Here is a 26015-nt window from a genome sequence, read left to right on the forward strand (position 1 = left end):
ATATTACGTAGTTCCTTTTCATTTCGATTACGGAAAATGTCATATTTATTTTATAAAGGATTGTCAATAAAGATATAAAAAAACACGTTCCAATGGACGAGGACGCAGTTAATATGAAGCTCATCATTAACAAAGTAACTATAGAAACTTGTTATGTATAAGTATATAGACATTTGATAGAGGTCAGTGGTGGCGCAGGGGCACAAAGTGGGACTGTAAACGCAACTGGTTGTGGGTTTGATCCCCACTCGAGGAAATAAAATATTTATTTCAATTTATATTTTCATTTCTTCGCTCTGGTGTCGAGTCAAAGCGCGGCGTTGAGCTCTGCCACTCAACAATGCCTCCAGAATTCGGCGGAAAATTTGGAGCGGAGATGTCTTATCACAAGTTTGCCTACCCTGCTGTGTGCGGAATACAGCGTGAAGCAGATTTTTTTAATTTAAATAAATCGTAAATTGTTTGTGCAACTCTCTATACTGTGTAAATGATTATACTTTCTTCATGTTTCGAAGGGTTTGCAAGGAAAACCAAGTGACAATACTATGCCAAATAAAAAAATATGTTTTAAGGTGAAAGAAGAAACACTCCTCTGTCGTTGAATGATAAAGCCCAATATTTAATTGTGCCGACACTACCATAAAAAATAATCAATACATTTAAATAAGTAAGAGGCATTTATTTAAACAGTTTCATTACACTGTTATACGTTTCTGTCTATAGCACTATTTGTTAGAAAGGAAAATAGTCTAAGACTTGCTTAGAGAGGTGAAACCTTATAAGCGCTTCGTTCTGAATACTTAATGAGTATTAAGAGTGCACTGTCCATGCTGATTTATGAACAAACACCTGCAATCAGTACTTTTATATATTTATAATGTTTACTAGTATAAAGATGGAAATTAAACATATTTCATTTTATTTATCATTTAATTATTTATTTATTTATAACGTACGCTGGCCCAGTGATACAAGGATGTGATTGTAAACGCGTAGGTCGTGGGTTCGATTCACATTGGGGAAAACTAAACATTCAATACTCACAATCGGTAACGAGGCAAACGACAAGCAATGCCTCCTAATCGGAAAGTGGGAGATCTAAATGTCTTCATGGGAACGGAGTGTCTAATTAATAGACTCCCTATTATAGGAAAATAAGTATTGTATGAATATAATTTATAATATATTGTAATATACACAATTTCGTCTAAAGTTTATTTATACTAACATAAAATATTGACCCAATTCTTCAGAATTACAAGCGTTGTCTGGTTCTATTACTTTTGATGATATCCATGTAGTATCGACTGATGATATTTCTGGCGCTGCCGTGCTTTGTGAATACAGTGACCAGGAACTGTCAGGTTCAGGATATGCATCTGTTGTGTAATCTTCATAGGAATTGTCATGTTTTGCCCCAACAACATTAGTAAACATTTCTTTGTCTGAATTTCTATTAATATCGTCAAGTACCAATTTCGTGCTAGACGTTTGTTTTGGTAATGTTCTGTTACGCAAGTCAAACAAATCTGTAGATTTACAAACTTCATCATTTTTTAAAGGGCAATTTATATTAGAATGTAGAGGATTTTCTTTCATAAAATTTACGTCATCTAAAATAATATCTTCAAAATTGGAACTTAATATGGAAGACATTTCATTATTGAATCTATCAGCATACGTATTTATAGATTTTTCCGAATCTTTAACTGTTTTTTCAATATCAGATTTAAAACATTCGTCTATTGAATCTGATGCATCTGTATACGTATTTATATTAGGCGCATCAGTATTTTTCAAAAATATATTGTCAGCTACAGACTTTATTATGGATGTCATTTTATTGTTGAACTCATTAGCATATAATGTTACATCATTTTCTGTAGGGATTTCATAGAAAGAATCATCTTCGTAGTTCGTTAAGTATATGTTAGGCGCATAAATATTTGGTTCAAATTGATTATAATCATTCAAAACAATTTTATCTGCTATATTTTTAAGAACGGCTGACATTTCTGTGTTAAATCTATCAGTATAAGATTTCATTGCGGTTTCTGTGGCTTTAAGTTTATTGTCAGAGTTAACATTTTCCATTTCACTAAGACTTATATTCTGAAGCTTCTCTTTTGCTGGTAATATGCTACATTTTCTATGAATCGAATCAAAGTTGTTGATGCTTTTATTCTCTGCCACTGAATTTGAGTGTATAATTTTCATATGGTAATTGGGATGTAAAGTTCTTGACTTATTAAAAGGTGCTAATTGTGATTCAGTTGTTTTGCATATAGTTTCTTCGTGTTTTATCAATTTAATACTTTCATTATGTTTTTGTATGGTAATATTTTTATTCTGTTGGTTATTTTTTAGCATCATAAAACTCTTTTGAGGATCAGAAAAAGATTTATTCGAAACCGGAAGAGGTTTTCTTCGTGTTGAAAGTTTTCCAAAATTGTTACTCAGGTCTTTGTGGGTGGAGGTGTGGTTGAATTTTGGATATCTTAACGGCTGATCGGTATATAAAGTTTGGAAATTATTTTGACAGCCCCAATAATATGGTTTCCACAATTCACTAGCTGACATTGGATACTCAATATCAGGAAAATTTCCAATATCACAATGTCTTGATGATGATAAAAAATCATTTGCATGCCTATTGCTTAACGTTTCTATATCATGGTTATTATAATTCATATTAATGTAATTTTTTGGATTGCTTTTTAATTGGGAATTAGTATTAATTTGAGTTTTGAAATATGTTTTCTTTTCAATTTCTTGAAAATTTAAAGGAATGTCAGATATTGAAGTTAGAGGATATTCCGTTTCAGGAAAGTGGAATTTTCTACAAATTGGTTCGGTATTGATTATTTGATTTAATTGAAATGCGTTAGTTATATAATTTTTTGCATAACTTTTTCCACTATAATCGAATTGATCATAAGAATGTGGGTAGCAAATAATTAGTGTCGCCTGTAATTGAAAAAAAAAATAACAACGTTAGAAAACTTTAAGTAATTAAAATTTAAATGACCAAAAATGTAAATAAAATTATAAAATAATAAAAAATATCATAAAACAATGATAGACCAAAAATGATGTAGAAAGCTTGCAGTTATAAAATTTTTAAAGTTTACTCTCACAATATTGGCACAATAATTTTAAACAATTAATAAATTATTAATAAATATAAACAATTAATAAATTATTAGCATAAGAATTAATTCTTATATTATAAATTTTACGAATCAACCATAAGTTATACCTGAATGATTGTTGACACAAGAAGTGTAAATTTCCCATAGAATGTCATGATCACATATTAAAAGAAATAAAAAACTAGTTTCGTATTAAACACTTATTAAAAGAATAATTACATTAAGTGTGTTATTTCGTTTTTAAGATAAAACTTATCTTTCCATCTACAAAGCCTATGCGTAAAACTTACGTAATACAGTTATTTCACAATTAAGTACACGTTATGAAGAACTTGAATTGATATTCTAAAAATATTTCGTTCTACTCTTTTTGACGTATCTATAAAAACTTTATTTTGGTGGGGCTTGATAATATTTGGTGAAAAGCTTTATCACCTAATACTGAATTTAATTACTAAAATCATAAACAAAAATCTTAATTTATAAATTTGCTGTAACCTATAATTTGTAAAGGTTTTAATTTAATAAATATTGTTTCTATTAAGTGTATTTAATTGTATATAAGAAATAATGAAAATACATATGTAATGTATCACAACACATACATTTGATACACGTGGTTCTTATTATTTGTAAATATTTTCTTGGCTTGCACTCACATTGTGCAATGAGATGTTTGTTCGATCTATAATTGGTATTTCCATTAAATTTATTCCATTGTCCTTATTTGGAGATGTTGTATCATTTATTTTGCAAATAGAATCAAGAGAAATAATCATATCCAGAAAAAAATCATCACTATCGTCTTGTGATCCAGGACCATCCACGTTGTTAACATCTGTGCAATTATGGTCATAATCGCTATACTCGTATGTATCGTTTTCTAAATTACTTAAGAGCAATTTTTCCAGAGGCAAGTCTGTTTCATTATATACCAAATTACCCATGGTATTATTACTGCAGCTAATTTTTGAACTCATATTTAATGATTCCTGTAATGGGACTATTGAAGATTCTTCTGTAGATTTATTTAATATATTACTTGTAACATTTCTACTTTCGAAACATCCCACTGGCAAAGGTGGTAGCGTTTCATTTAAATTCGTCACAATTGCTTTATTTGATGTTAAATCATGTTTATCTAAGAATATATTTTGTCTAAGGTCGATATTCTGAGAGTTAAAGTCTTTCTCCAAAAAACCTTCATTTGTTTCATTTGTAAGGTTATTTTTTGAGTTCAGTGTGACATTATTGTCTTGAATAACTTCTTGACTTTTTAAATCTGATATTATACTATAAACTTCGTATATATTTTCTTCGCTTGGAATTTCCAAATTCTCCACAAAATCACCACCTTCATCAGATTTATCTTCATTAACATGTGAAGAAGCAATGTTTTCTTCGACGTCAGTCACACTGTCAGTTTGATTAGCAGATGTAGAGGAAGAAAGACATGTGTTATGACTGTTTGTCATAAATTTGTCTTCAAATGTGTTATTTATATTCTCATTAGATAGTTCTGATAAAATTTCCTCATTATCCTCATTCTCTTTAGAAATGGACTCACTACAAGTATTTTCATCATTTTCTGTACCAGATTCTAAATTTTCCTGTGACTGAGAGATATTCTTTAAAATATAATTATTTATATTTTTACTATCTCCTGTCTTAGAACTTATTAACTTGTAGGAAGATTTGACATCATCTGAGAAGGGGCCCAAAACCTGATCTTGTGCATTGACTCTGTAAAAGAATGGTTGAGCAACATCTAAAATACTCGTAGGATAAATAACACCTGGAAAATAATTTTCGTTTGCAATTTTTGTCGCATCCGATGTTAACTCATTCGAAATTTGTTTCGTTGTTTGAATATGGTGATATGCTGGTTTCGCTACAGATCCTTTAGTATATATTTCATCAGGTAAGTGAATGCACCAAATGAGCTAAAACAAATATTTATAATAAGAAAAAATATGTTTTGAGTTATTAATATTTATATCATTAAAATAACTGTCACTTACTTCAAGTACAACTAAGTGCACTAAATAACTAAAAATCATTGTGTCCTATAACGATACAAGACATATGTTTGTTTTTTACGTTTTTATAGGAAATTAGTGATATATCTGATTAATATTGATTATAAAAAAAAATTGAAGTACATAACCATTTTTTGTGTTGCCTATTATAAAAATACGGTAACTTATAGGATCCCTATTACAGCAACTAACAAAATAATCGATTTCTATAATTATTTTATATTAATAGCTTAAATATCATTACAAAACATTTTCTATGATATGTATGTGTTAGAAGTACATTCGGTAATATATTATCATAATAATTATCTTATCTCTATCCAATATTACAAATATATCCAATATTACAAATATATGATTCACGAAATAATAGCAAAAAAGTTAGCTAGTTATGTATTCATTTTATAGGCAATATTCTTGAAGTGCCTACACAACTTTTTAGGATTATAATATGTCAAATGGGCTATGCTATAATATAATTAAAAAAAAGTGCAATTTGCAAAATTGATATTTATTTTTCATATGTGTACACAAAGTCATTCCTAGCACCGTCCACATCCACCACATCCACATCCGCATCCGCCGCCTCCTGCATAAGGTATTGGTACCGGCGGTGCATATCCTCCGAAACCACCCCAATCACCTCTTCCACATAGAGTCAAGAGGAGTATGGGTAGTATCATTTCCCAGTCATCATCATCGTCGTAGCCATAAGCACCGGGAAATCCGAAGCCGCCGTAATTCCCAAAGAATTGACACTGTGCCCAGTGACACTGAAAAGATGTTTATCACACATTAAACACATTACCTCCTTTGCATTGCATAGTCGAGTATAAAGATGGATGATAAATTAATTTGGGGTCAAAACTATACTACTATAGTGTATTAAAAACTTTCTCTACTTCTTACCTTTAGGATGAAAAGCAAAGCCAGCACAAGGACGACTTTCTTAGAAGCCATTTTGATCGTTTGTTTTGAATTTTACAAACAACTGCTTTTATATGCTTTATTAATATGCAGTATCACATTTAATAATATTGACCAATATTCTAAAGTTTCGAAACTAGGAAATATGGCAATTGGGGCACGTAGGATGATGCCCTTGGACCTAATGTTAGCAATATTTATATTTTTAAATACACGTGTTTGAGCGCTTATTTTATTAATTGGTATAATTATTATAGACTCTACTCTGACAAAGCAATCAAAAATAAAGTATTTTCCAAACAAATAACACTATGTAAAACTAATAGTAATTCAAAGTAAATTACATTCTAAATTTATATCTTTTTTAGGGGGGAAAACATTTTTTTTTTCTGTTACATTTAATTTCCCCAGTGATTTACTTTAGTTCATTTTCCTTAGATACTGATAAAGTGTTACTTATACAAAACGGAAGCTAAGTGCTTTATGTAATTAAAAAAAGAAAATTACGCTCAAACGGTCGTGATAAGAAAAAATTACAACCAAAACAATTTATTTGACATATATATATTTATCTTTAGCATACCATGATTGGCGTATAGCCTATTAGTTAAAATATTTTAAAATATATTTGTAATATTAGTTAAAAAATAATAAAAAATTGGCTAATTTGTGAACTATATCTATATGTAATATATGTATTATAATTAATTTTTATTTATTGCTCTCCTTATTCATAATTAATAAAGACCTCATTTACCATAAACTGATTTTTTTAAAACCAATTGAATATACAAAAGGATTATTCTGTGCCTACAATTGGAGCCAGTAATAAATAGGCTACACAGTTGTTTAATTAGCTTAAAACTGTAATTGCAAATACGACAAGCTTTTATTAAATTGAAATATTCATTTTAGCTTATTTAATATCGCCAGACAGCAATGGGCCAAATGAAAGTAAATATAAAAAAAATCTTGATTTGAAAAAAAACTATAGTATATCTACACTCTTATTATTAAGTTTTGAAGCAACTTACCTTGTATAGACGTAAAATATAAAATAACTATAAATTTAATTACAATACGAGTACATATTAAGATATGTAAATTAGAAATATGTTTTATTTATCTCTCAGCTGTTAAAATTAAACTGATAAATTTATAGCATAATTGTGAATATACCTTTTAACTACAAGCTATTTTAAATGTCTATGTCTAGGAGGAAGTTTCATACAATAAAGAAACGAATTTTATTTATAAATTTATTTATTTTACATTACATTACAATTTGTCGATAAAAAAAGGAATGATCTCTTATTAAAAGCAGATACTCGTTCAAAAGATTTTTATTATTCTATTAATTTCGGCATCGGTTACATTTGTGCTTGATGCTGCCACATTTATCACAGCCGCAATTGGAACAGCGGCTGCCTGAACGACATTTTTGTCGTCTTTTCTTCTCCGAATCGCAGCAACTGTCACAGTTGCAGTCATAATCATAATAGGAATTATCCCAATTCCTACAATTACATCCTTTATTATTACAACCACAACTTGAACCACCACAACCATCGAAGTCGTTGTCGAAATCATATTTGTCAGAAGACATAGGAACAGGATATGGAATGTATACTGGTCCGTTGTTTCCTCCGTTATTTCCTCTTAAAGAAGCTATCGTGGTTACGATATCTAGCATATCCCATTCATCGCCGTCGTCATCATCATCACCATCGACAACAATAACAATTGGTTGTTGTGTTCCATCCGGATAAAAGCTATATGATTGTTGTGAATAGTCATAGCCAGGCACTGAATATGAAGGATATCCGTAGGTTCCGTATGGGTCGTAAGCAGATTGGCTGTATGCATATTGCGAATATGGATCCAAACAAGACCCAGTATAACCATAATACTGACAGTATGTTGCCTTAGAAATAAATATATAAGTTATTATTTTTGTTATACATTTTTAAAATATATTAAAAGATTTTATATTTACCGTCATCCAAAGCAACAGTATTTGGGCAGCAATTAAGAGCATGTCTTCTTTATTAGAGGTGGTCGTGATATAGGAGCAAAAAATTAAAATGTTCAGTTTATATTCCCGTTTTTATATTTGTTTAACTTAGTTCTTTAATGATATTTCACCATAGGTCTCGCAATGCAGTTATTTATATATGAAATCATAATACAAATGGAATAAGAATATTTCCAGGAAATTTCGAAAAATATCTTTTTTTAATAATTAGGAAACATTTTGTTAAAATTATAGAAAATAAAATCGCTTATTTATTAGAAAAGTTTATTTGCAGGTGTCAGCTCTAATTACTAAATTAATTTCATTGGCATTCCCGTTACTACCGCAAGCTTGCAGTGTTGGAATTTCACAAGAACATCCATCATCTGGGGTGGTAAATGCATTCCCATCAGTACATCCACATGTTAGCCCTGAATTTGGATAGTTCGTTGGAACCGGGATGGGGTAGGGAACATAAGTAACTTTGTTCCCACAACCGTCATTATATCCGCAACTACAGTCATCCTGATATCCACCACAACCACCGTCACATCCACAACCACATCCGCATCCACCACCACATCCTCCGCCACATCCTCCGCCATATCCTCCGCCATATCCTCCATATCCATACGGAGAATAGCCATAGTTCCCTCCCCATCTATTCCTCATAGCAAATATAAGGAAATATAGAAGATGATGCCAGTTATTATCGTCGTCATTGCAGTAGATAGGCACAGGGTGAGGTATAAATGGACCACTTAGGCCATTATAATCGTTGAAACCGTTAAAGCCATTAAAACCACCGAAATCATTAAAATTAGGGAAGCTAGGAACTGTAGGTGCTACAGGCTCAGGAACTGATTCGACAGGAGTTATAAGAGGTTTAATAATAGCTGGTATAACGAATTGTCCAGCTGGCTGTATATATGAAGTAGTGGATAGTGTTGCTGGTGGAGAGATGAATTCCACTCGTTGAGCGAAAACATCTAATTCCTGAAATTAACTTTTAAATTAAAAATAAATATATGATTAACATATAATATTTACAAAAATAAACGAAATATTTTTTTCCAAGATACCTTTGAGAACAGTAAAAATATTGTCAAAAATATTCGAGGCCACATATTGGTGTAATTAAATGCATTATTTTATTGCAGTTCTTATATACACAATGGATTTCAAAATATAGGTTACAAGGTAATTTCACATGATGTAACTGAAGTATTTAAGGACAAAAGCACGTTTCAATGAAAGCATTAATACAAAAATACATCTCACCTTATGTGGAGAATGATTAAAAGGGTTATTAAATAAAACAATTCTTGTAATATGTGTTTTAAATATATGTATTTAACAAAACATTATAATTGAAAATACGAAATTCATTATTTTCACAATAATTAAAAGTTAATTTTAAATGATAAGGAAGACATTAACAATTTATTATTGGGCTATTAATAGGTATTGGTATGGGATAAGGGATCGGTACAGTGCTGCTACCAGAATTGCAGTTGCATCCCCCGCTACACCCTCCACAACCACAGCCGCCACCGAACCCGCCACCCCATCCACCGAATCCCCCATAACCCCCAAATCCGCCATCAGCTAACAACAAAAGCAGTATTGGCAAGATGCACTGCCAATCGTCATCGTCATTGTTGCCCATATAGACAGGATATGGTACATGCTGTCCATACCCAGGGAACTGACATTGGACGAATATTATCTGTGAAATATATAGAATTTGATAGTTATATTGCAATTATGGTTTAGAAGTAATGTTTTTATCCTTATATGTGCTTAGCATATTTACAATGTGTGAAAATTATGGGTACATAGATCTTAGATCTTTAGTAGGTTAATTAAAAAAGTAAATAAATAAAATATTATATCATGTATGCGTTTTAAAAAAAGAATCAAAACTTTTTTCTTATAAGAACTAAAAGTGGCCTTACATTGACGTTGGCAAAGAAGAAAACGAAGCTGAACCACCATAAGGTAGACATATCTGTTTAATTTAAACAAAATTTCTTGACAGCACGCGTTTATATTGTTTTTTATCAGATTTTGAAACCGTATTATTAATTGAAATGCGTTAAATAGAAATGCAACTTAACGTGTTTCTAAATATATTACCTCATATTATCCCTTGGCGTTACGAAAAACATGACAGGAAATGTGTTATATAATGTTACCTCAGATACTTTGATAATGTTAGAAGTAAATTATAATCATTATTGATAAAATTATATTTTTATATTTTATTTATATAATGTTATAAAAAAAATATTTTATAAATAGTTGGCGGTTTAAACTGACTTTGTTAGTTTAAGTTTCATTAAAAAAGAATGTTCCATGCTAATATTTCTGTCGTGTATAATTGTAATTATTTGAAGAATCTTTGCAGAAGAAGAAGAATAAATATATTTATTCTGAATTAATAATTTCTATTATTTCTTTATTTAAGGTGGAAAAATAATTAAGGAAAGTGTTAAAGAATAATCCAAGATTAAAAACTTCCGTTTCCACTATTACTTAGAAGAATTTTGGCGGCATAGTGTTGAGAGATTCATTTTAAAGTTTAGATTTGTACTGCAATCTTAAAAACGTGTTTGAAATTATAAATTAATTTATTATCACGTCAATTATTTTTTAATCCAAACGTTTTTGTGTCCATATTTTTTGTTTACAAAATGATTTACATTACATTAATGAATAAACTATAAAGATAATTTTTCGTTGTTAATTTAAAACCCTCCATTCCCGGCGATGAGCACTAAAAGAAATGGAAGAATATCCTCTATGTCGTTGTCCCTGCTCTTATACGGATATGGTACAGGAACGGGTGTTGGGACGGGTACCACAGGTGGTCGCAGCCCACAGCCACCACCATAACTGCACACACCACCTTCTGTAACCTTAATAATTAAAAAAAATAAAATGTTGTTAAATGAAAAAAAAATACTAAAAATATAAATTTGAATATTTGTATAAATGACGACCTACTCTTGAGTGATAATTCTGAGAAGATTAAAATATATTTTTAAGGTGTATATAGAGTGGGTGCAAAATTTAATTTTAAAGAACCATTGATATTTATTGGATTTTTTATTGGATTTTTGCTACTAAAACTAGAGAAAGTGAATAAATTTTAAAAGGCAATTTTAAAGTTCGACGCTGACAGATAGCTATAAATTTAGCTTTAGAAGTTGTAATAGAAATTCTTAAACTTAAAGCCGTTTACTTATTCTTTTTTTAAATTAAGTTGACGTAAATGACGAATCTAAAATTGTATACAAATAAATATTTATACTATGTGACATATAAACTATCAGTAAATAAATAATACCTTTCAGTATTAAGTTATAAAATAAGTTTTTAATGTAAATTCAATTCTGGATTTAACAGTGCAAATTAAAAATAATTTCTCGCCATGGCATCACTTTATAAATATGTGAAAGAAGCTTTAAACATATAATATTTTATCTATAAAGAAGCTTGGTAATAATTCTTATATAAACAAAATAGCTTCGTCGTTTATAACAGATTCCGGAAAATATTTAGAAAATGTCTACCAAACGTACTTTGGGTACGAGGTCGCGTTTTCAGGGCGATCAAACGGAACAAAGTAATTGATATAGGAAAATAAATTTGATGCTCGTTCAACTTTGGGAAGCTTACGAAATACAATTCCAATTTTAAAATGAAATATTACTTTGATCTTTATCGAAATTATATGATCTTATAACTATAATATAGTTATTATATGTTTTATAATGTTGTGTACTGTAACTGCGACAGGTTGTGGGTTCGATCCCCACTCAAAGAAAAAAATATTTAATATTTTAATTTCATTGCCCTGGTGTGGTAAAGGAGAGGTGTGGAGTGTTTTAACATAAGCTCACTGAATATTGAAAAATATAATTGACAAGCACAGAGTGTTACTTAACTAACTAACATAACTCGAGGTTCCCAGGTTCCCTATGTACATGAAGAAAAAAAAAATATTTTTAGACGAATAGAAAAACATTTAAAAACTTACATTAAATAGAAAAAGAGCCATGAAAGAAATAATCCACGTGATTGAAGACATTGTGTCCAAGCTACTATGATTATTACACAACGGGATAACAACCTTTATACTATAGTTTTATCAAGAAAATTACAGCAATTGTTATTGTCACGCAGGTGTCTGATATAAAACAAAGACATAACAATTAATGATTCATTTTTAGAAAAATATAAACGTCTAGAGAATTACAGACGTATCTCTTCTTAATGATTATTACGTGTAAATATATAACTTTATTTTTAATAATATATTTCTTAATGAATACTTTAATTTAAATTATGATTTTCCATTTAATTTTATTCATATAGGAGGATAAATAGGATTGAAATTAAAATTTCGTAGGTATATTTAATATATTTTATTTTTTCTTAATGCTTATTACTATCATTACAATAACACATTACGTCTTAAATTACTGTTATTTACATATATTGGCATTTATATTCTTTTCGTTATTCCTGTTCTTCGGAAAATTCGTCATTTTCTCTACTTTCAATGCTCTCTAAAGGAGCTGAACTTTTAAGTCTTTTGCATTTTTTATGTTCTCTAGCAATTCTCGGTGTATCTTCATCTGAGTTATTATCTCGGAACATTTCATCCCTTAAATTATAATTTCTTTTCTTTGAATAGTTACCATTGACCTGGTTATCTAAATTTTTATTTAATTTCTTTTTCCGACAGCCATTACAATTTTCGTTACAACCACATCCTTCCCTTTTCTCTTTTATTATATCAAAAATGAGTGGCATAAGAGATTTTAAGCTTGACGACTTAGGTGCTACATTAGTATTGTAAGGTCCATAAGGCGTATAAGGATATGGACTATAATATTGGGGCTGGTTTGACGTTTTTGTAGATTGTAGTAAAGATAAAAGGAGAGTTGTCAGGTTATCAGTTTCGAGCAAATCTTCATCAGTAGAAATATTATTTTGAAGATCTAAAGGACTACGAACTACACTATATACTTGGTTCTGATATGGAGCTGGACTTTGAGCTAATACTCTTGGATTTGATGGAGGCAACACGGCTTGATATGGTACAGGGAAAGACTTAATAACTTGTGTTTCAGGTACAGAAAATGGAACCGTAATATATTGCCTTGCATAGTTCCCTTCGAGGTTAGGCATAAATTCTGTACGCTGGCAACCGTAAGGTGACATTGATGATATGGAAGAATAAGGAGATACAAAAGAATTTGAAGAGGGAAGTATTTGAGCAATTTGAACGGGATTTTTTTGCATCATTGTTCCTACTGGTATTTGAGGATAGTTAATATTACCTTTTGGATTAAATGGTTGCACTGTAGCTTGCTGAACAATGGGGAAAAACTGGGTGGAAGTATCTTGAAGTATTGGTTGCTGAAGTAGTGGCGGTTGTGGCATATTTAGAGGTTGATATAAAATGGGTACTTGTAGCTCAGATAATTGGTTAGGTTGATTTATAACTTGTGGGAAATTTTGTGGTAGTTGTTGCTGTAGATTTTGCTGCAGATTTGGAATTTGCTGCAATGGAAAAGATTGCGGCAAAGTTGCTAGAGGTTGAGGTTGCTGCATGTTGAACTGTCCTGGCGTATTAAAATTAGAACCTTTCCCAAAATTTTCATTTTGTAAATTTTCATTAGCGTTCTTTAAAGGTGTAGGAAATCCTTGATTAAGATTTTGCGGTCCTGTTGGATTGTTAGCCAAATTACCGATCTGTCCGTGAATTATCTAAAATGTAAAGCAAAATATTTATTAGTCATATATTGTATTCCTAATAAAATATTATATTTTTAATAAAATTACTTGTAAAAACGATAAAGCTGCAATTATTACTGGAAACTTTAATTTTGCCATCTCGACATGTACAAAATGAGAATATAATTGATACAGCCAACTATATATTTATTTTAAAAAGATCTTAAGCAATAGATATATTTTATCTTTCAGTCGATATTATCTAGATGTGATTGAACATATTCTTCTTAATACTTATCAGTGAAATATGTTACGTTATTTTAACGTTGATATGCATTAAAATTATGCAATATTCTAGAATTACATTTTATATTATTATTTATTATGATATACCACTGCGTTTGTAGCTAATCTGTAAATGTATATATGAAATCTGTAAATTATTATATAAGCAAATTATACAAAATCTTTATATAAATATATTCTATGTATTATTCTGATGTGTAACTTATAATATAAATATAAAGTAAAATTTAAATCTGTTCAATAGTTTTTACGTGAACGTAGAACATCCTCACAACCCTTTACATTTATTAGTTCAAATCAGGAGCATACTATCTTATTAAAAAAAATCTAATTTAATCCACATAAAATATTGAAAACAATTGATATTGAAATAAATTAATATTTTTGTTATCGTGTTAAACTCCTTGTTTGTCTCTATACATTTAGTTTACATTATTACCAAATTTACTTTACTACGATTTTCACAAATACAAAATCTATAAACGGGTAGAGTCAGGTCAAGATGTGTATATTATAAATACTATGCATTTTTTGTGTTCGTTTAAGAAAATAAACTTTACAAAATGTATTATAGGTATGTTATTTTATTAAATTTGGTAACGCTAGTTAAATAATATGTTATACAATACTACGGTACTACCGTACCTGTAGGTAGTTCAGTCTTTTATATTTCTTATACCACAAATATTTATTTATCCATACCTATATTATAAATTCGAAAGTAACTCTGTCTGTCTGTCTGTCTGTCTGTCTGTCTGTCCTTTACGCAATCAGGGCCAAACCGCTAATTTAATTGTGATAAAATACTCATATAGAGATACTTGAGGGTCCCGGGATGAACATGGGATACTTTTTTTTTCTCATATTTGTAATATTTTCGATATATACCAAAATATTAAAATAATTAATTTGACAAGCAATTTATTCCGCCATGTTAATAACAATCGTCGCTACGCGTTGCTAAGCAACGGCTTGCAAAGTTTGCTGTTTTAAGAAAACGTCACCCAAAGTGAGTTTGCTTAATGCATATATGACGCGCGCCGATATAGATTTGTATACATTAACAAAAATTAGATGATTTCTATAATTTGATATTCATCCTTATGAAAATAAATATAATAGTCACTTTTAACATTTCATCTTGATGGAAATTATAGTTTACTGTATAACATTCTAATAAACAATTAAGATGTCACTGATTCCAAATGACCTAGCCTACGAGTGGTATAGTATGACCGACGCGAACGGGCAGACTTTGATGATTTTGTAAATTTTTATATATTTTCGAATTACTATTATTTTTTATGTAATTATTTACTGCTTATAATTAATTTATCTCAGTTCGGTTATCCATACCGATGTTATACACTTAAAATATCGTAATTTTAATCTTTTGAGATTTTATTTAATATTGTTCGCAAAAATGAATAATTATTTAATATAGAAAAATGTTTACTACGCGCGCACGGCAAACTTTAGGTACTTTTTCTAATATTAAGAATTTCCTTTAGTTACTTTTACTTCTTTTGTTTGTTCATTTCGGTTACTCAGATATTTTTTCAATAATAAATCTCCACTTATTATTTTTTTTTAACTTATTTTAATTATTTAGGCTTATATTTTCGCGGGCGTAGCCGCGTCTGGGCCCACTAGTGGTTATATATTTTAGCTGTAGTCTACAACCTCCTTTATGTGCACTATAAAACGTAAAATCTATAATAATTACCCTAAATACCTATTTAAAAACGCTCTCTAAAACTATATAATTCAGATCAATTCTTCGGTTAAAGCATTTCGAACTGATCTTTAAAGTAGTGCTGTTCTGAAAACTGTCATCCATGACATTAAAAAATAGAGCTAAGCATACATAGCACTTGTGTGAAAATATCTTCTTATTTAAATGAGTGGATTCATGAAATAGCAACTGAAGATACTGAACTGAACTTAACGATTCAAAATTCAAGAATTCAAAATTTAGCTTAAACATAATTAATTTCTCTGCCTTTTTGTTGTACTGACAACACACATTTTCAAATAGAAAATAGCTTCATACATTTTATAATGATTTCTACTCTTTGGTGGAATTTGTATTAGACAGAAACTATAATAAACGGTATAACTATTTCACTTTGTTGTAAACATTTTTTTTGGATTATCAAACACAGACTATATACATTTTAGAAGATGATATTTATATAGTATTTTATTCATATAAGATTTTTTTGGATAATCTAGATACTTCTCATTGTTATAGGTAGGTAAAAGTTTCAATTATAAGAAATATTACTCCTATAATAATTAACGTAAATACATGTTTTTACAGATCGCATCAAATTGACTTATTTTATTCTACATGAATTTACTAGATCTTAATAAAATTTAACTTTTTATTCCATTTTTAGGTATTTTTTTAGTTAAATATTTTTCTTGCTATTATATATTAGTTTTCGAATTAAGACACGGTTCTTACTTTAGTAACAAATAACAAAAAATAAGGTAACGGAGCCAAGATCAAGAAATTAAACTATAGTTTATTAAAATATCATTTATTAATATTAAATTAACATACAAAAGTTTAATAAGTTAAATAAATAAAGGTTAATTAATCAATAAATAAATATACATTTCAATAACATTAATTAATCAGATTCCTGAGATCCCACTGGAACTGGAACATAAGAAAGAGTCAGATTGGATGATGACTTTTCATATGCACTTGACTCGCTACTACTGTGGGAGCCTTCTTCAACTTCTTCACTTTCTTCTTCGCTTTCGTTTGAGTTTCCAGATCCTGATTGAGGATTATTAATAATAGGATTATTGGTGGGAATGGGTATTGGAAATGGTACCGGTATGGTCTTAGCTCCTCCGCCACAATTATTGCAATTGCAACAGTTGCAGTAGCCATTTGTATTTCTGGCTGCCAAGAGCAATACTGTCAGTATGAGCCCGAGGTCATCGTCTCCGTGGTTGTCATATACGATTGGCGCTCCGCCATACGGGTACATCGTTTGTCCTAAAACATTTTCCTGGAATAATATTTGGGTTACTTTATTAGGAGGTTATTGGCATTGTTTACTTTTATTTTCTTGAAGATAGTGTTAAATTAATTTAAAGACCTATACTTTGAAGCACCTATATTAAGATTTATTAATCATTTTTAAGCCTATTGTCATGTTATACATTTACCTGATATAAAACGATAAGAATCAAAATTGGACAAATTTGCATAATGATAGAAAGTTTCATTATTGCAAATTATGTCAAACAAATGTTTGATGTAAGAACTAAACAAGATATCCTATAGATAAAATATCGAATGTAAACGATGTTATATTGCTTCAGTTACGTCAGATTTCAATCTGATATCTAATCTTATAAATTACTTAACTTATGTAAAAAGCACGTGCTATTTAAATAAAACAAATATTATCAAGATACATTTACATATATTTAAAAAGGTTGCAAAATACGTAAGCGTTACAATTAAATAACAACTAAAATTATTCTTATCTTAAAAATAAATTATTTACATCTTGCTATTCTTTTATATGTTTGCTTTAAGCAAACACATGAAAGATATATTTAGTTCCTTCCTTTTTGACCTCCATTGCCTCTTTGCCCTCGTTTACGAGAGGAGCATGAAGATTTAGAATTGTTTATAATAGGACTATTTATGGGTATTGGTATGGGAAATGGAATAGGTATGGGGTTGTCAGAATCAGAACAACAATTACAACCATTACAGCCGCCATAATAACAGCCACGGTCACTAAATAAAGCTAATAAAATAATCGGCAGTATTTTTCGCCAGCTCGATCTTGATTTTCTCATAACAATTGGTGGTGGGGGTGGAAAGCCTCCAAATGGTAAGAAAGGACTGTATTCTGGTTCTTTTTTCGCTTCCACAACGGTTTGTGGTGCAGCAGAAACAACTGTTATTCTAGGAGCTGGTATACTTTGAGAAGGTAAATTGATTTGTAAATTTAAGGGATAGCCATCAGTGTCATAGTCACTTATTAAATTTGTAGGCTCTTGAACAACTGCTCCTACATTTGGCGCTGTCAAAAACTCAATAATTCCACAATTAGTATTGATTTCTGGTAAAATAGGAGAAGGGGGAGTTATTTGCAAATTTACAGGTGGTGGACCTATTTCTGAAAATGGCAGTGGCTTAGCAGAAACATAGTTATAACCGTCATTAACAGGTTGTGGTATTTGCCATACTGCAGGTGGAGTTTGAATAACATTTCCATAATTTTGTACGGGTATCACTTGAGGAACTGTTAAATAGCTATTCAAAGATATTGGCTCTGAGGTAGCCTGTATGGGTCGCAAAGGCACATAAGAAGTAGGTAGAAGGGGCGAAGTATATAACATATTTGGAACTGAATTTGCTATCGTTGAAGGCGGACCATTAAATTTCACTGATTCTTTAATATAAGATGGTATTTGTGGCTGCATTGGCACTAAATTGACTGTTCGTGGTATATCACCCACTATATTTGGCGTGAAAGGATTTTCTGAAATTGGTGTTGGAACAGCTGAACCAGTTATGTCAGGTAATGCCCCGTTAGATGCCAAAGACAGTAATGTATTCATAAACTGCGTTTTCGATGATGGCTTTGACGCTATATTTGAAAAATCTCTCTTTAAATCTTTATCATTTGTAGGCGTTGGTGTAAAAGTTTGCTTTAATACAACATCAGAAGGCACATTTTGGCTTAAAATGGCATCCTGTAACAATATACATATTTAGTTAAAACTAACTTAATACAAGTAATTTAATAATTTTATTAAGTTATATAACTTAAGAGTTAACGAATGTTTTTAATTAAAGCCATATTTAATATATAACTTACTGGTAGCAATAAATATACGAAACAATAAAACGTTGCCGACCGCCATGGGCTCTCCATCTCGAACAATTTTATTAGCACAGTAATTATTTTCTTTTATACGACGACTGTGTTTATCTTGTCATCACAAATTTGTCATATTTTACATACATAATATTATCAAAATTAGGAAAGACATTACTTAATCGATTTATATCGAAGTGTTTCTGAAATCATAGGAACATGCAATTCCTACAAAGAAAATATATTATAACTTTCTATAAGCATTTTAGGTAAATCTATATAAATTCACCTTTTTTGTATTATATATAGCTGTTTTGTATTAAAAATAGCAAATAACATTCTAAAAATATGGCCTAGATGACGTTATCAGGTCTTAGTTTGGTATTTTTAGCATATTTAAAAGGCATATGCATGTGACGTAGCGACGTGTTAGTCTAGTAAAAGCGAGTCTGTAGTACTTATTGGATATAAGGCTGTTGTAGTTTATACTTATTTTTTTTTTATTTACATGTATTTTTTTCCTCACTCCAATAAATACTATATATATAATTGACGATTAACACATATATTTAATTTTTTTTTTCTTGTTACAGGTGAGGTGATCGTTTATACTCGTATACCTAAGCATACAGCATAAAAGGTAAATTTTATAAGAGACTAGGACACTAATTTAGTTAAAATTTCAGCCAGACTGGGCAAAGGGAACCTAAAATATTTTTTTCCCCGAGTGAAAATCGAATCCACAACCGTCGCGTACAGTCACACTACGCCACGACTGTCCCTTGCGCCATATTAATTTTATGATATCAAATTTGTAGGCATTTTTATCTAAATAGTCTAAATTGAAATATATAGAGGCTTAATGAAATGTTAATTTGTCAAAAATTTAAGAGATATATAAAAAATACGTATATTTTATCGTCTTTATAAGGCATTTTATTGCCTAAACAACTGCTGTAGGCGGTCACTAAATTTCAATAAAAAGGTCTTCAACCCAATATTTTTATTTACATAAAAATATATCTTTATTATATTTGGTGGTTCGCATTTGCTGGGTTTCTTTGAAGATAAATATAATTTTATTTTTCGCAATTAATCAGATAAGATTATATTAATTTTATAATTTTTACAAAGATGTTATTTTTAAGACCTTTATTTTATGAACTTAAGAATGCATATGCATGTTTGAAATAAACTTGAATTTAAAACCCTTTTTTTAAATTAATATTAACACGCACATAGAAGACACTTCTGTTCTCCACTTTCTGCCCAACTCTGGAGACATTGCATGCTGAGAGGCAGAACTAAATGCTGCGCTTTACGTCATTATCAGAGCGAGGAAATAAGAATAATCAACATTTATTTTCCTCGGGCGAGGATCGAACCCACATCCTGTCGCGTTTACAGTCACACGCTTGTAACTCTGCTTACTTACTAACTTACTAACTTACTTACTTACTTACTAACTTAATTTACTAAGCTACGATATACTTACATATTATATACTAAGATAGATAAATACAGCAAAATACTTATATTGATTATAAGCAATAAAATTATATAATATGGTCACTAAATTAAAAACAACAATCCTATCACTAGTATCGTCTCTTACTATAAGTTTATTACTTCCTGTAGTGGAGGAAATGGTTAGCTTTGTTGTCACCGCCGGAGATACCGTGTTGGGAGAGATAACAACATCCGCGGCCTGTCTTGTTTGCGGCATGATTGATGTTTTACTATTTAGAAACTTGTTAAAGCAAAAATCCTCTTTGTAAAAAAAAAACAGCTTCACGCTGTATCCTGCAAACAGCAGGGTAGGCAGAGGGAACACAATGTTAAGACACTCCGTTCTCCACTTTCTGCCGAATTCTGGAGGCACTGTGTGTTAAGTGGCAGAACTAAACGCCGCGCTTTGCCTCGACACCAGAGCGAAGAAATGGAAATATAAACGTAAATAAATATTTGAATTCCTCGAGTGGGGATCGAATCCACAACCGTCGCGTTACAGTCCACCTTTGTGCCGTTTCTTTTACTTCGTTTAAACTTTTAATGTTTCTTTAATAATACAATTATTTAACATAATAATTTTAATTACCTTCTTTTACGCTTGAGGTCAATATCGACCTGATATAAACTTCACGCTAGTGCGGGCTGTGTTACTTAAATGTATGAAATATGAAACCGAAAAGACTTCAACCGCACCAGCTGAAAATTCTTAAAAATAGGTTTCGAACATTTTAAACGTTATTTATAAAACTTATATTAGGAATATTAAGAAAATAATGACTAGATATATAATATGGTTTCACAAGTAATTTACGAAGTTAATTAAATCAACTTGACCTTTGCAGTTCTGGCCTACTTGCGCGGGCGCACTTGTGAATATTAATGAATAGTATTAAGGTTAAATGTGGTCTGTGACAAACGAATATTGGGATATTTGTGCCATGAGGTAACATTATCTCTCTTTATCTGAAAAAAGAATTTGAAACATCTCTTATTTATAAAAAAATTACGATTTTTTTATACCAAAATATATATTTTTTTGTTATTTCATCCAGCAATATTTGCGTTCATTTACCTCACTTGTATGACAAATATGTTATACTAGCGGCCCGCCTGCGGCTTCGCCCGCGTGAACTATGTTATTATTAATTTCTGTCTCCATGAGTACCTACGTCCTATAAGTGACGTCCATGCAAAATTTGAGGCTCCTAGCATTTGTAGTAACGAAGTTTCATACAAACTTTCAACCCCACAAACAACCCCTTAGAAGTCGAATATTGCAAATTCCCGTCTTGGCGAGCACCTACGTCCTATAAATAACTCCTATGCAAAATATCAAAACTAATAATATCCAGAATTAGTCTTAAATTCCCAATTTACAAAAAATATATATATTTATATGAAATCTATATCGAATTGTAATAACATTGACATACTCCCTAGTTATCTTATTCAGTTACTTAGATGATTTATGTAAGTGACCAATCAACAAGACAATACAACATAATTAACTTGGTGGTTGTGGTTTCCATTATTACATTAAGTACTTATTTTTTATTGTTACATTTATGACTGAATTAAATAGTAATGTTGAGAAAATTTGTGAAAATAAAATTGACAGATTGAAAATATCGATTTTTTTATCGATATTTTTCTACATGACAAAGTTAATTACACATTTTATGCAATTAGGCTTATGAGTTGCACTGAAAGTTTCAATTTATGAAATATATTATAATGTAAAAGAATATGCTATATAGTACTTAATAATTGTTTATATTAAGATTTACTCTAAAATAGGTTTATAATTTTAAAAGTAAACTATCCATCAGCCTTTTAAGGTCCATTGCTGGACATAGGCCTCCCCCAATGCTCGCCACTCCGTCCGGTCCTGCGCCCTTTGAATCCAGCGGGTTCCCGCTGTCTTCTTAAGGTCGTCGGTCCACCTGGTTAAAAGTAAACTATTTTTGTTGATTCATGTTCCATCCATCCATCAGCCTTTTAAGGTCCACTGCTGGACATAGGCCTCCCCCAATGCTCGCCACTCCGTCCGGTCCTGCGCCCTTTGAATCCTTTGATTCATGTTATATTCCACAAACAGCAGCATAGGTAGAGGCAATCTGGGAACCAAAACCTCGTTACCAGAGCAAGGAAATAAAAATATTATATATTTCAATTCCCTAAGCGAGAATCGAACCTACAATTGTCGCATTTACAGTAGCCCGTTTGTAAGCCTACACCGCGACGGCGGCACTCGTTGAAATAATACGAACGAAGCTTTAATAATTATTTTACCGAATTAATTAACGTCACGAAGTTCCAATTTAAATGGGATAAAGTTGTTAATTTTCAGCTTAAGCTGTCCACTGTGGTTTGACATTTTGACATTTAGCACAACAAATAGCAATGGAAGTTTATGACAGCCTCAAAACCATGATAAATCCATAGATATATAATTACAATTTAACAAAATTTAATACTAAAAGCCTGTTTAGATTCCATGTTTAGTCTATAGACTTGCTTCTTTAATAAAAAAAAAACTAAAACCCTTTTTTGAATCGCTATTAAAAAGAATAACTCAAGAACGAGTATAGAGTGTTTCCACACGAGGTTCCCTCTGCCTACCCTGCTATATGCAAGATACAACTTGAAGCTATAAAAAAAAAACATAAAATAAATTATACCATTTAAAATTTTAAAATACTATTTAATTATAATAGTCTTTAAGTATTGAGGAATAACTTGAAACTGAAAACAAAGATAGAGGCCGTTGCCCCCACCCTACCTGCGGTTATCGGTCGCACGCGCCTTATCATTCTATGTAAAATTAACACCGCTTTAGTAATACCTCAGTGCGTACGTGAGACTTTTACATTTTTGTAATCATCCAAATTGATAATTAAAAACGTGGAAGTGACATTTTGTTTTGTTTTGTAACAAGTGACGTCATAGCACGTGATTGTGAAATGTCCGTCCGTATGTCTGTCTGAGTGTTGTGTACCAGTTCGTTATATGGTGATAGCTGATGATGTGGGGGCAGGTAGCCTTCCCTGTGGGGTGAGTTGACAGCGTTGTTTTTATTAAATTATGTCTATGTATTACGTAATATATGTTTGTCCATATGCTTACGCATTTGTGAATAATTTCTTTATTTCTTGCCTAATTTTAATAGTTAAGAAATGTTGTATTTTGATTTTAATAATTATAACTAAGCATGTTAATAAATTAAGAACTGGTTACTGGGCTCGAGGAAATGTAATATTTAATGTTTTCATTTCTTTGCTCTGGTGTTTAGGCAAAGCGTGGCGTGGAGTTCTACACAGACAGTTGAGGTCAACTCAACATGCAATGCCTCAAGAATTCCACGGAAAATGGGAACGGAGTGTCGTAACACTAGGTTCCCTAGGTTCCCTATGCCTACCCTGCTATATGCGGAATACAGCGTGAACCTGAAAAAATAAATATTCTTATAGAAAACTATTAAAAATATGATCACGAGCTATATTATTTTATTATAACGTTTTCTAATTCTTTATTAATTAGAAAACATTTTAAAAATATTTTCACGTTCAGTTAACTCATTTAAAATTTTATAACATCAAGGAAGAAAAGAAGATCCAATAGTAACACGTATGGGAGAGTTGCTTACTCTATTACTTTAAGTTTTCTGTAATATAAAAAAAAACAAATATGTTTCAAAATATTTTATTACAATTATTTTTATATAAAATACAATAATAAAAGTTAAGTAGTTATATTTGTTATTATAGTATATATTAGTTATTGGCTTCATTTATATTCTATCGACGTGAACGAATGGTAAATTGCTTTGAATACGTGACATCTCTTAATAGGAATATTTCAATAAATCTGATTTTTACAGTCCAAGGACTTAAAGATTTTTCTGTCTTGGACCTGTGTTAATTTTGAAAGAGGGTTATATTTACATACAATTTATAATATAATAGGTATATTATAATAATGTTAATAAATCCTTATACGAAATACGAGTATTTCAGTCACTGTAAAACAGAAAAGATAGAAAAAAACTAAAGATTACAATTATTATATTAAATACATTTAATTACTTATGAACTCTGACAAAATAGAATCTCCATTATCCTTTTAACAATGTCAAAGTTTAAAGGTTAACCTCAAACATCCCACTTTGGAAAATCAACAATGCTCGCATTGTATGCACTTTAATGAACTATTTAATGAATTTCCATATTCTCCCGATCTGGTGGGTGGACATATGCTGACTGCATTACAACAAATGTATACGAAACGGAAATTCTATCTTATTCCTGTGACTATAAAGTCTATTTTAGAATATTTGCTGGTTTGCAGCTTCGAATTACTTTGTGAATACTAGAGTGCAATGTTGTTAGTTAAATTGAGTTTATTATAATAGAGCTCATTCGTTAACAGCATCTGGACTAAACTATATGCTTTATATGATATTAAATGTAATATAGAGGCTAGAGGCTATAGAGGCTAGTGGGGGATGGTTGTAGTTTCAATCTTGACTCCCAGAATAAGCTATTTTTAAGCTAGATTCCACTTATTTAGAAATGGTAGTGTCTTAATGGGAACGGAATGTTTTCACACAAGGTTCCTTTTATCTACTCTGCTATGTGAGGAATACACAGTGAATATGAAGAAAAATAGACGTGATTTCTTGAAAATGTAGGGCAGAGTGTCTGTACACTATGTTCTCTATGTCACCGTGCTTTATATATAGAATGCAGCATGAAGCTGAATAAAAAAGAGAATTTTGTTTTAATGCCGTCGTTTTGTAGAGACGATTGAAGACTGAACAGAGAAACGATGGATGTGGATACTAATTTTAATTAGAGAAATTTTAATTAGAGAAATAATTCTATTTCAACATACCTATTTTACCGATATAGGAAGCAAGGAATTGGGCCCTGGACGTCTGTTGTCCATATATGTTACAAAACTTTTGCCAATGTGTAATTCTATTGAAGAATAATCGCTCAATAAATTTATAACCTATAAAATAATACTAAATTTAATATATTATTGTATAATTTAGAACAATTGCATAATGTTAGTCCTGTTAACCTTTAAATTAAGGACAAGAACGCTATTAAAATAAATGAAAGATCGTGGGTGGACTGTAATTATAAAATATATAATAAACGACACAGTTTTACTTACGTACAGGTACTTCTAGAAAGGTACCTTAGTCATATTATTACTTTGAAATAATTCCGTATATTTTAAATATATGGAGACCAGTCGTAGGGTCACATGCGTCATTGTAACAAAAACACGTGGGTTCGATTCTAATTCGAGGAAATAAATTATTTAATATTTTTATTTCTTCACTCTGGTGTTGAGGCAAAGTGCGGCGTTGAGTTCCGCCACTCAACACGCAATGCCTCCAGAATTGGCCGGAAAGTAGGGAGTGAGGTGTCTTAACATTAGG

General features: G+C 30.6%; 9 protein-coding genes and 2 long non-coding RNA genes across 13 annotated transcripts in view; 1 reads left to right on the forward strand and 10 right to left on the reverse strand.

Annotated features, from left to right (window-relative positions):
• LOC146534404 (serine/threonine-protein phosphatase 2A regulatory subunit B'' subunit delta-like) overlaps positions 1 to 26015 on the forward strand; it is a 91939-nt gene that overhangs the window by 26938 nt on the left and 38986 nt on the right. Inside the window, exon 1 of one of the 2 annotated variants that reach the window (XM_085193332.1) lies at positions 23442 to 23617. The exons of the other annotated variant lie outside the window; for it this stretch is intronic. Within the exon in view, the coding sequence (XP_085049458.1) occupies positions 23573 to 23617 (45 nt within the window). The 5' untranslated portion in view covers positions 23442 to 23572. Of the gene's footprint in view, positions 1 to 23441; positions 23618 to 26015 lie in introns of those variants that run through there. 2 annotated transcript variants of the gene reach the window in all.
• LOC146534405 (uncharacterized) lies at positions 951 to 3385 on the reverse strand. Its single transcript, XM_085193334.1, has 2 exons — positions 3260 to 3385; positions 951 to 2967 (listed from the first exon to the last, which is right to left on the reverse strand). Exons 1-2 carry the CDS (start codon positions 3305 to 3307, stop codon positions 1219 to 1221), a joined length of 1797 nt encoding a protein of 598 aa, XP_085049460.1. The 5' UTR covers positions 3308 to 3385; the 3' UTR covers positions 951 to 1218.
• On the reverse strand, positions 3680 to 5380 carry LOC146534406 (uncharacterized). Its single transcript, XM_085193335.1, has 2 exons — positions 5174 to 5380; positions 3680 to 5095 (listed from the first exon to the last, which is right to left on the reverse strand). The coding sequence occupies exons 1-2, from the start codon at positions 5210 to 5212 to the stop codon at positions 3779 to 3781; spliced, it is 1356 nt and encodes a 451-aa protein (XP_085049461.1). The 5' UTR covers positions 5213 to 5380; the 3' UTR covers positions 3680 to 3778.
• Positions 5687 to 6250, reverse strand: LOC146534407 (uncharacterized). Its single transcript, XR_014878443.1, has 2 exons — positions 6101 to 6250; positions 5687 to 5964 (listed from the first exon to the last, which is right to left on the reverse strand). It is a non-coding gene; the product is annotated as an uncharacterized LOC146534407 (long non-coding RNA).
• Positions 7413 to 8269, reverse strand: LOC146534408 (uncharacterized). Its single transcript, XM_085193339.1, has 2 exons — positions 8115 to 8269; positions 7413 to 8042 (listed from the first exon to the last, which is right to left on the reverse strand). The coding sequence occupies exons 1-2, from the start codon at positions 8154 to 8156 to the stop codon at positions 7473 to 7475; spliced, it is 612 nt and encodes a 203-aa protein (XP_085049465.1). The 5' UTR covers positions 8157 to 8269; the 3' UTR covers positions 7413 to 7472.
• LOC146534409 (uncharacterized) lies at positions 8401 to 9371 on the reverse strand. The gene is made up of 2 exons (XM_085193338.1): positions 9215 to 9371; positions 8401 to 9128 (listed from the first exon to the last, which is right to left on the reverse strand). The coding sequence occupies exons 1-2, from the start codon at positions 9257 to 9259 to the stop codon at positions 8418 to 8420; spliced, it is 756 nt and encodes a 251-aa protein (XP_085049464.1). The 5' UTR covers positions 9260 to 9371; the 3' UTR covers positions 8401 to 8417.
• Positions 9455 to 10337, reverse strand: LOC146534410 (uncharacterized). Its single transcript, XM_085193342.1, has 2 exons — positions 10091 to 10337; positions 9455 to 9861 (listed from the first exon to the last, which is right to left on the reverse strand). Exons 1-2 carry the CDS (start codon positions 10139 to 10141, stop codon positions 9568 to 9570), a joined length of 345 nt encoding a protein of 114 aa, XP_085049468.1. The 5' UTR covers positions 10142 to 10337; the 3' UTR covers positions 9455 to 9567.
• LOC146534411 (uncharacterized) lies at positions 10747 to 12332 on the reverse strand. The gene is made up of 2 exons (XR_014878444.1): positions 12178 to 12332; positions 10747 to 11053 (listed from the first exon to the last, which is right to left on the reverse strand). It is a non-coding gene; the product is annotated as an uncharacterized LOC146534411 (long non-coding RNA).
• Positions 12551 to 14143, reverse strand: LOC146534412 (uncharacterized). The gene is made up of 2 exons (XM_085193336.1): positions 13992 to 14143; positions 12551 to 13916 (listed from the first exon to the last, which is right to left on the reverse strand). The coding sequence occupies exons 1-2, from the start codon at positions 14040 to 14042 to the stop codon at positions 12660 to 12662; spliced, it is 1308 nt and encodes a 435-aa protein (XP_085049462.1). The 5' UTR covers positions 14043 to 14143; the 3' UTR covers positions 12551 to 12659.
• Positions 16720 to 17535, reverse strand: LOC146534413 (uncharacterized). 2 transcript variants are annotated; one of them, XM_085193340.1, is made up of 2 exons: positions 17379 to 17535; positions 16720 to 17218 (listed from the first exon to the last, which is right to left on the reverse strand). In XM_085193340.1, exons 1-2 carry the CDS (start codon positions 17436 to 17438, stop codon positions 16829 to 16831), a joined length of 450 nt encoding a protein of 149 aa, XP_085049466.1. In that variant the 5' UTR covers positions 17439 to 17535; the 3' UTR covers positions 16720 to 16828. The 2 variants fall into 2 exon arrangements, with proteins under 2 accessions (XP_085049466.1, XP_085049467.1); XM_085193341.1 differs by having other exon boundaries at positions 16720 to 17205; positions 17379 to 17504.
• On the reverse strand, positions 17619 to 19182 carry LOC146534414 (uncharacterized). The gene is made up of 2 exons (XM_085193337.1): positions 19052 to 19182; positions 17619 to 18926 (listed from the first exon to the last, which is right to left on the reverse strand). The coding sequence occupies exons 1-2, from the start codon at positions 19106 to 19108 to the stop codon at positions 17775 to 17777; spliced, it is 1209 nt and encodes a 402-aa protein (XP_085049463.1). The 5' UTR covers positions 19109 to 19182; the 3' UTR covers positions 17619 to 17774.

Source organism: Heliconius melpomene, chromosome 11, assembly GCF_056956725.1.
Source record: "Heliconius melpomene rosina isolate 202511_hmr_F chromosome 11, ASM5695672v1, whole genome shotgun sequence".
NCBI lineage: Eukaryota > Metazoa > Arthropoda > Insecta > Lepidoptera > Nymphalidae > Heliconius > Heliconius melpomene.

Excerpts from the sequence above, each read along its gene's own strand:
- LOC146534405 (XM_085193334.1), bottom strand. The coding sequence starts at position 3,307 with ATGACATTCTATGGGAAATTTACACTTCTTGTGTCAACAATCATTCAG. Across the intron at positions 2,968-3,259 it reads TTGTGTCAACAATCATTCAG|GCGACACTAATTATTTGCTA; the intron begins GTATAACTTATG and ends TTTCAATTACAG.
- LOC146534406 (XM_085193335.1), bottom strand. The coding sequence starts at position 5,212 with ATGATTTTTAGTTATTTAGTGCACTTAGTTGTACTTGAA. Across the intron at positions 5,096-5,173 it reads TGCACTTAGTTGTACTTGAA|CTCATTTGGTGCATTCACTT; the intron begins GTAAGTGACAGT and ends TATTTGTTTTAG.
- LOC146534408 (XM_085193339.1), bottom strand. The coding sequence starts at position 8,156 with ATGCTCTTAATTGCTGCCCAAATACTGTTGCTTTGGATGACG. Across the intron at positions 8,043-8,114 it reads TACTGTTGCTTTGGATGACG|GCAACATACTGTCAGTATTA; the intron begins GTAAATATAAAA and ends TTTATTTCTAAG.
- LOC146534409 (XM_085193338.1), bottom strand. The coding sequence starts at position 9,259 with ATGTGGCCTCGAATATTTTTGACAATATTTTTACTGTTCTCAAAG. Across the intron at positions 9,129-9,214 it reads TATTTTTACTGTTCTCAAAG|GAATTAGATGTTTTCGCTCA; the intron begins GTATCTTGGAAA and ends AGTTAATTTCAG.
- LOC146534410 (XM_085193342.1), bottom strand. The coding sequence starts at position 10,141 with ATGTCTACCTTATGGTGGTTCAGCTTCGTTTTCTTCTTTGCCAACGTC. Across the intron at positions 9,862-10,090 it reads TCTTCTTTGCCAACGTCAAT|ATAATATTCGTCCAATGTCA; the intron begins GTAAGGCCACTT and ends TATATTTCACAG.
- LOC146534412 (XM_085193336.1), bottom strand. The coding sequence starts at position 14,042 with ATGGCAAAATTAAAGTTTCCAGTAATAATTGCAGCTTTATCGTTTTTA. Across the intron at positions 13,917-13,991 it reads CAGCTTTATCGTTTTTACAA|ATAATTCACGGACAGATCGG; the intron begins GTAATTTTATTA and ends TTTACATTTTAG.
- LOC146534413 (XM_085193340.1), bottom strand. The coding sequence starts at position 17,438 with ATGAAACTTTCTATCATTATGCAAATTTGTCCAATTTTGATTCTTATC. Across the intron at positions 17,219-17,378 it reads TTCTTATCGTTTTATATCAG|GAAAATGTTTTAGGACAAAC; the intron begins GTAAATGTATAA and ends ATATTATTCCAG.
- LOC146534414 (XM_085193337.1), bottom strand. The coding sequence starts at position 19,108 with ATGGAGAGCCCATGGCGGTCGGCAACGTTTTATTGTTTCGTATATTTA. Across the intron at positions 18,927-19,051 it reads TCGTATATTTATTGCTACCA|GATGCCATTTTAAGCCAAAA; the intron begins GTAAGTTATATA and ends ATATTGTTACAG.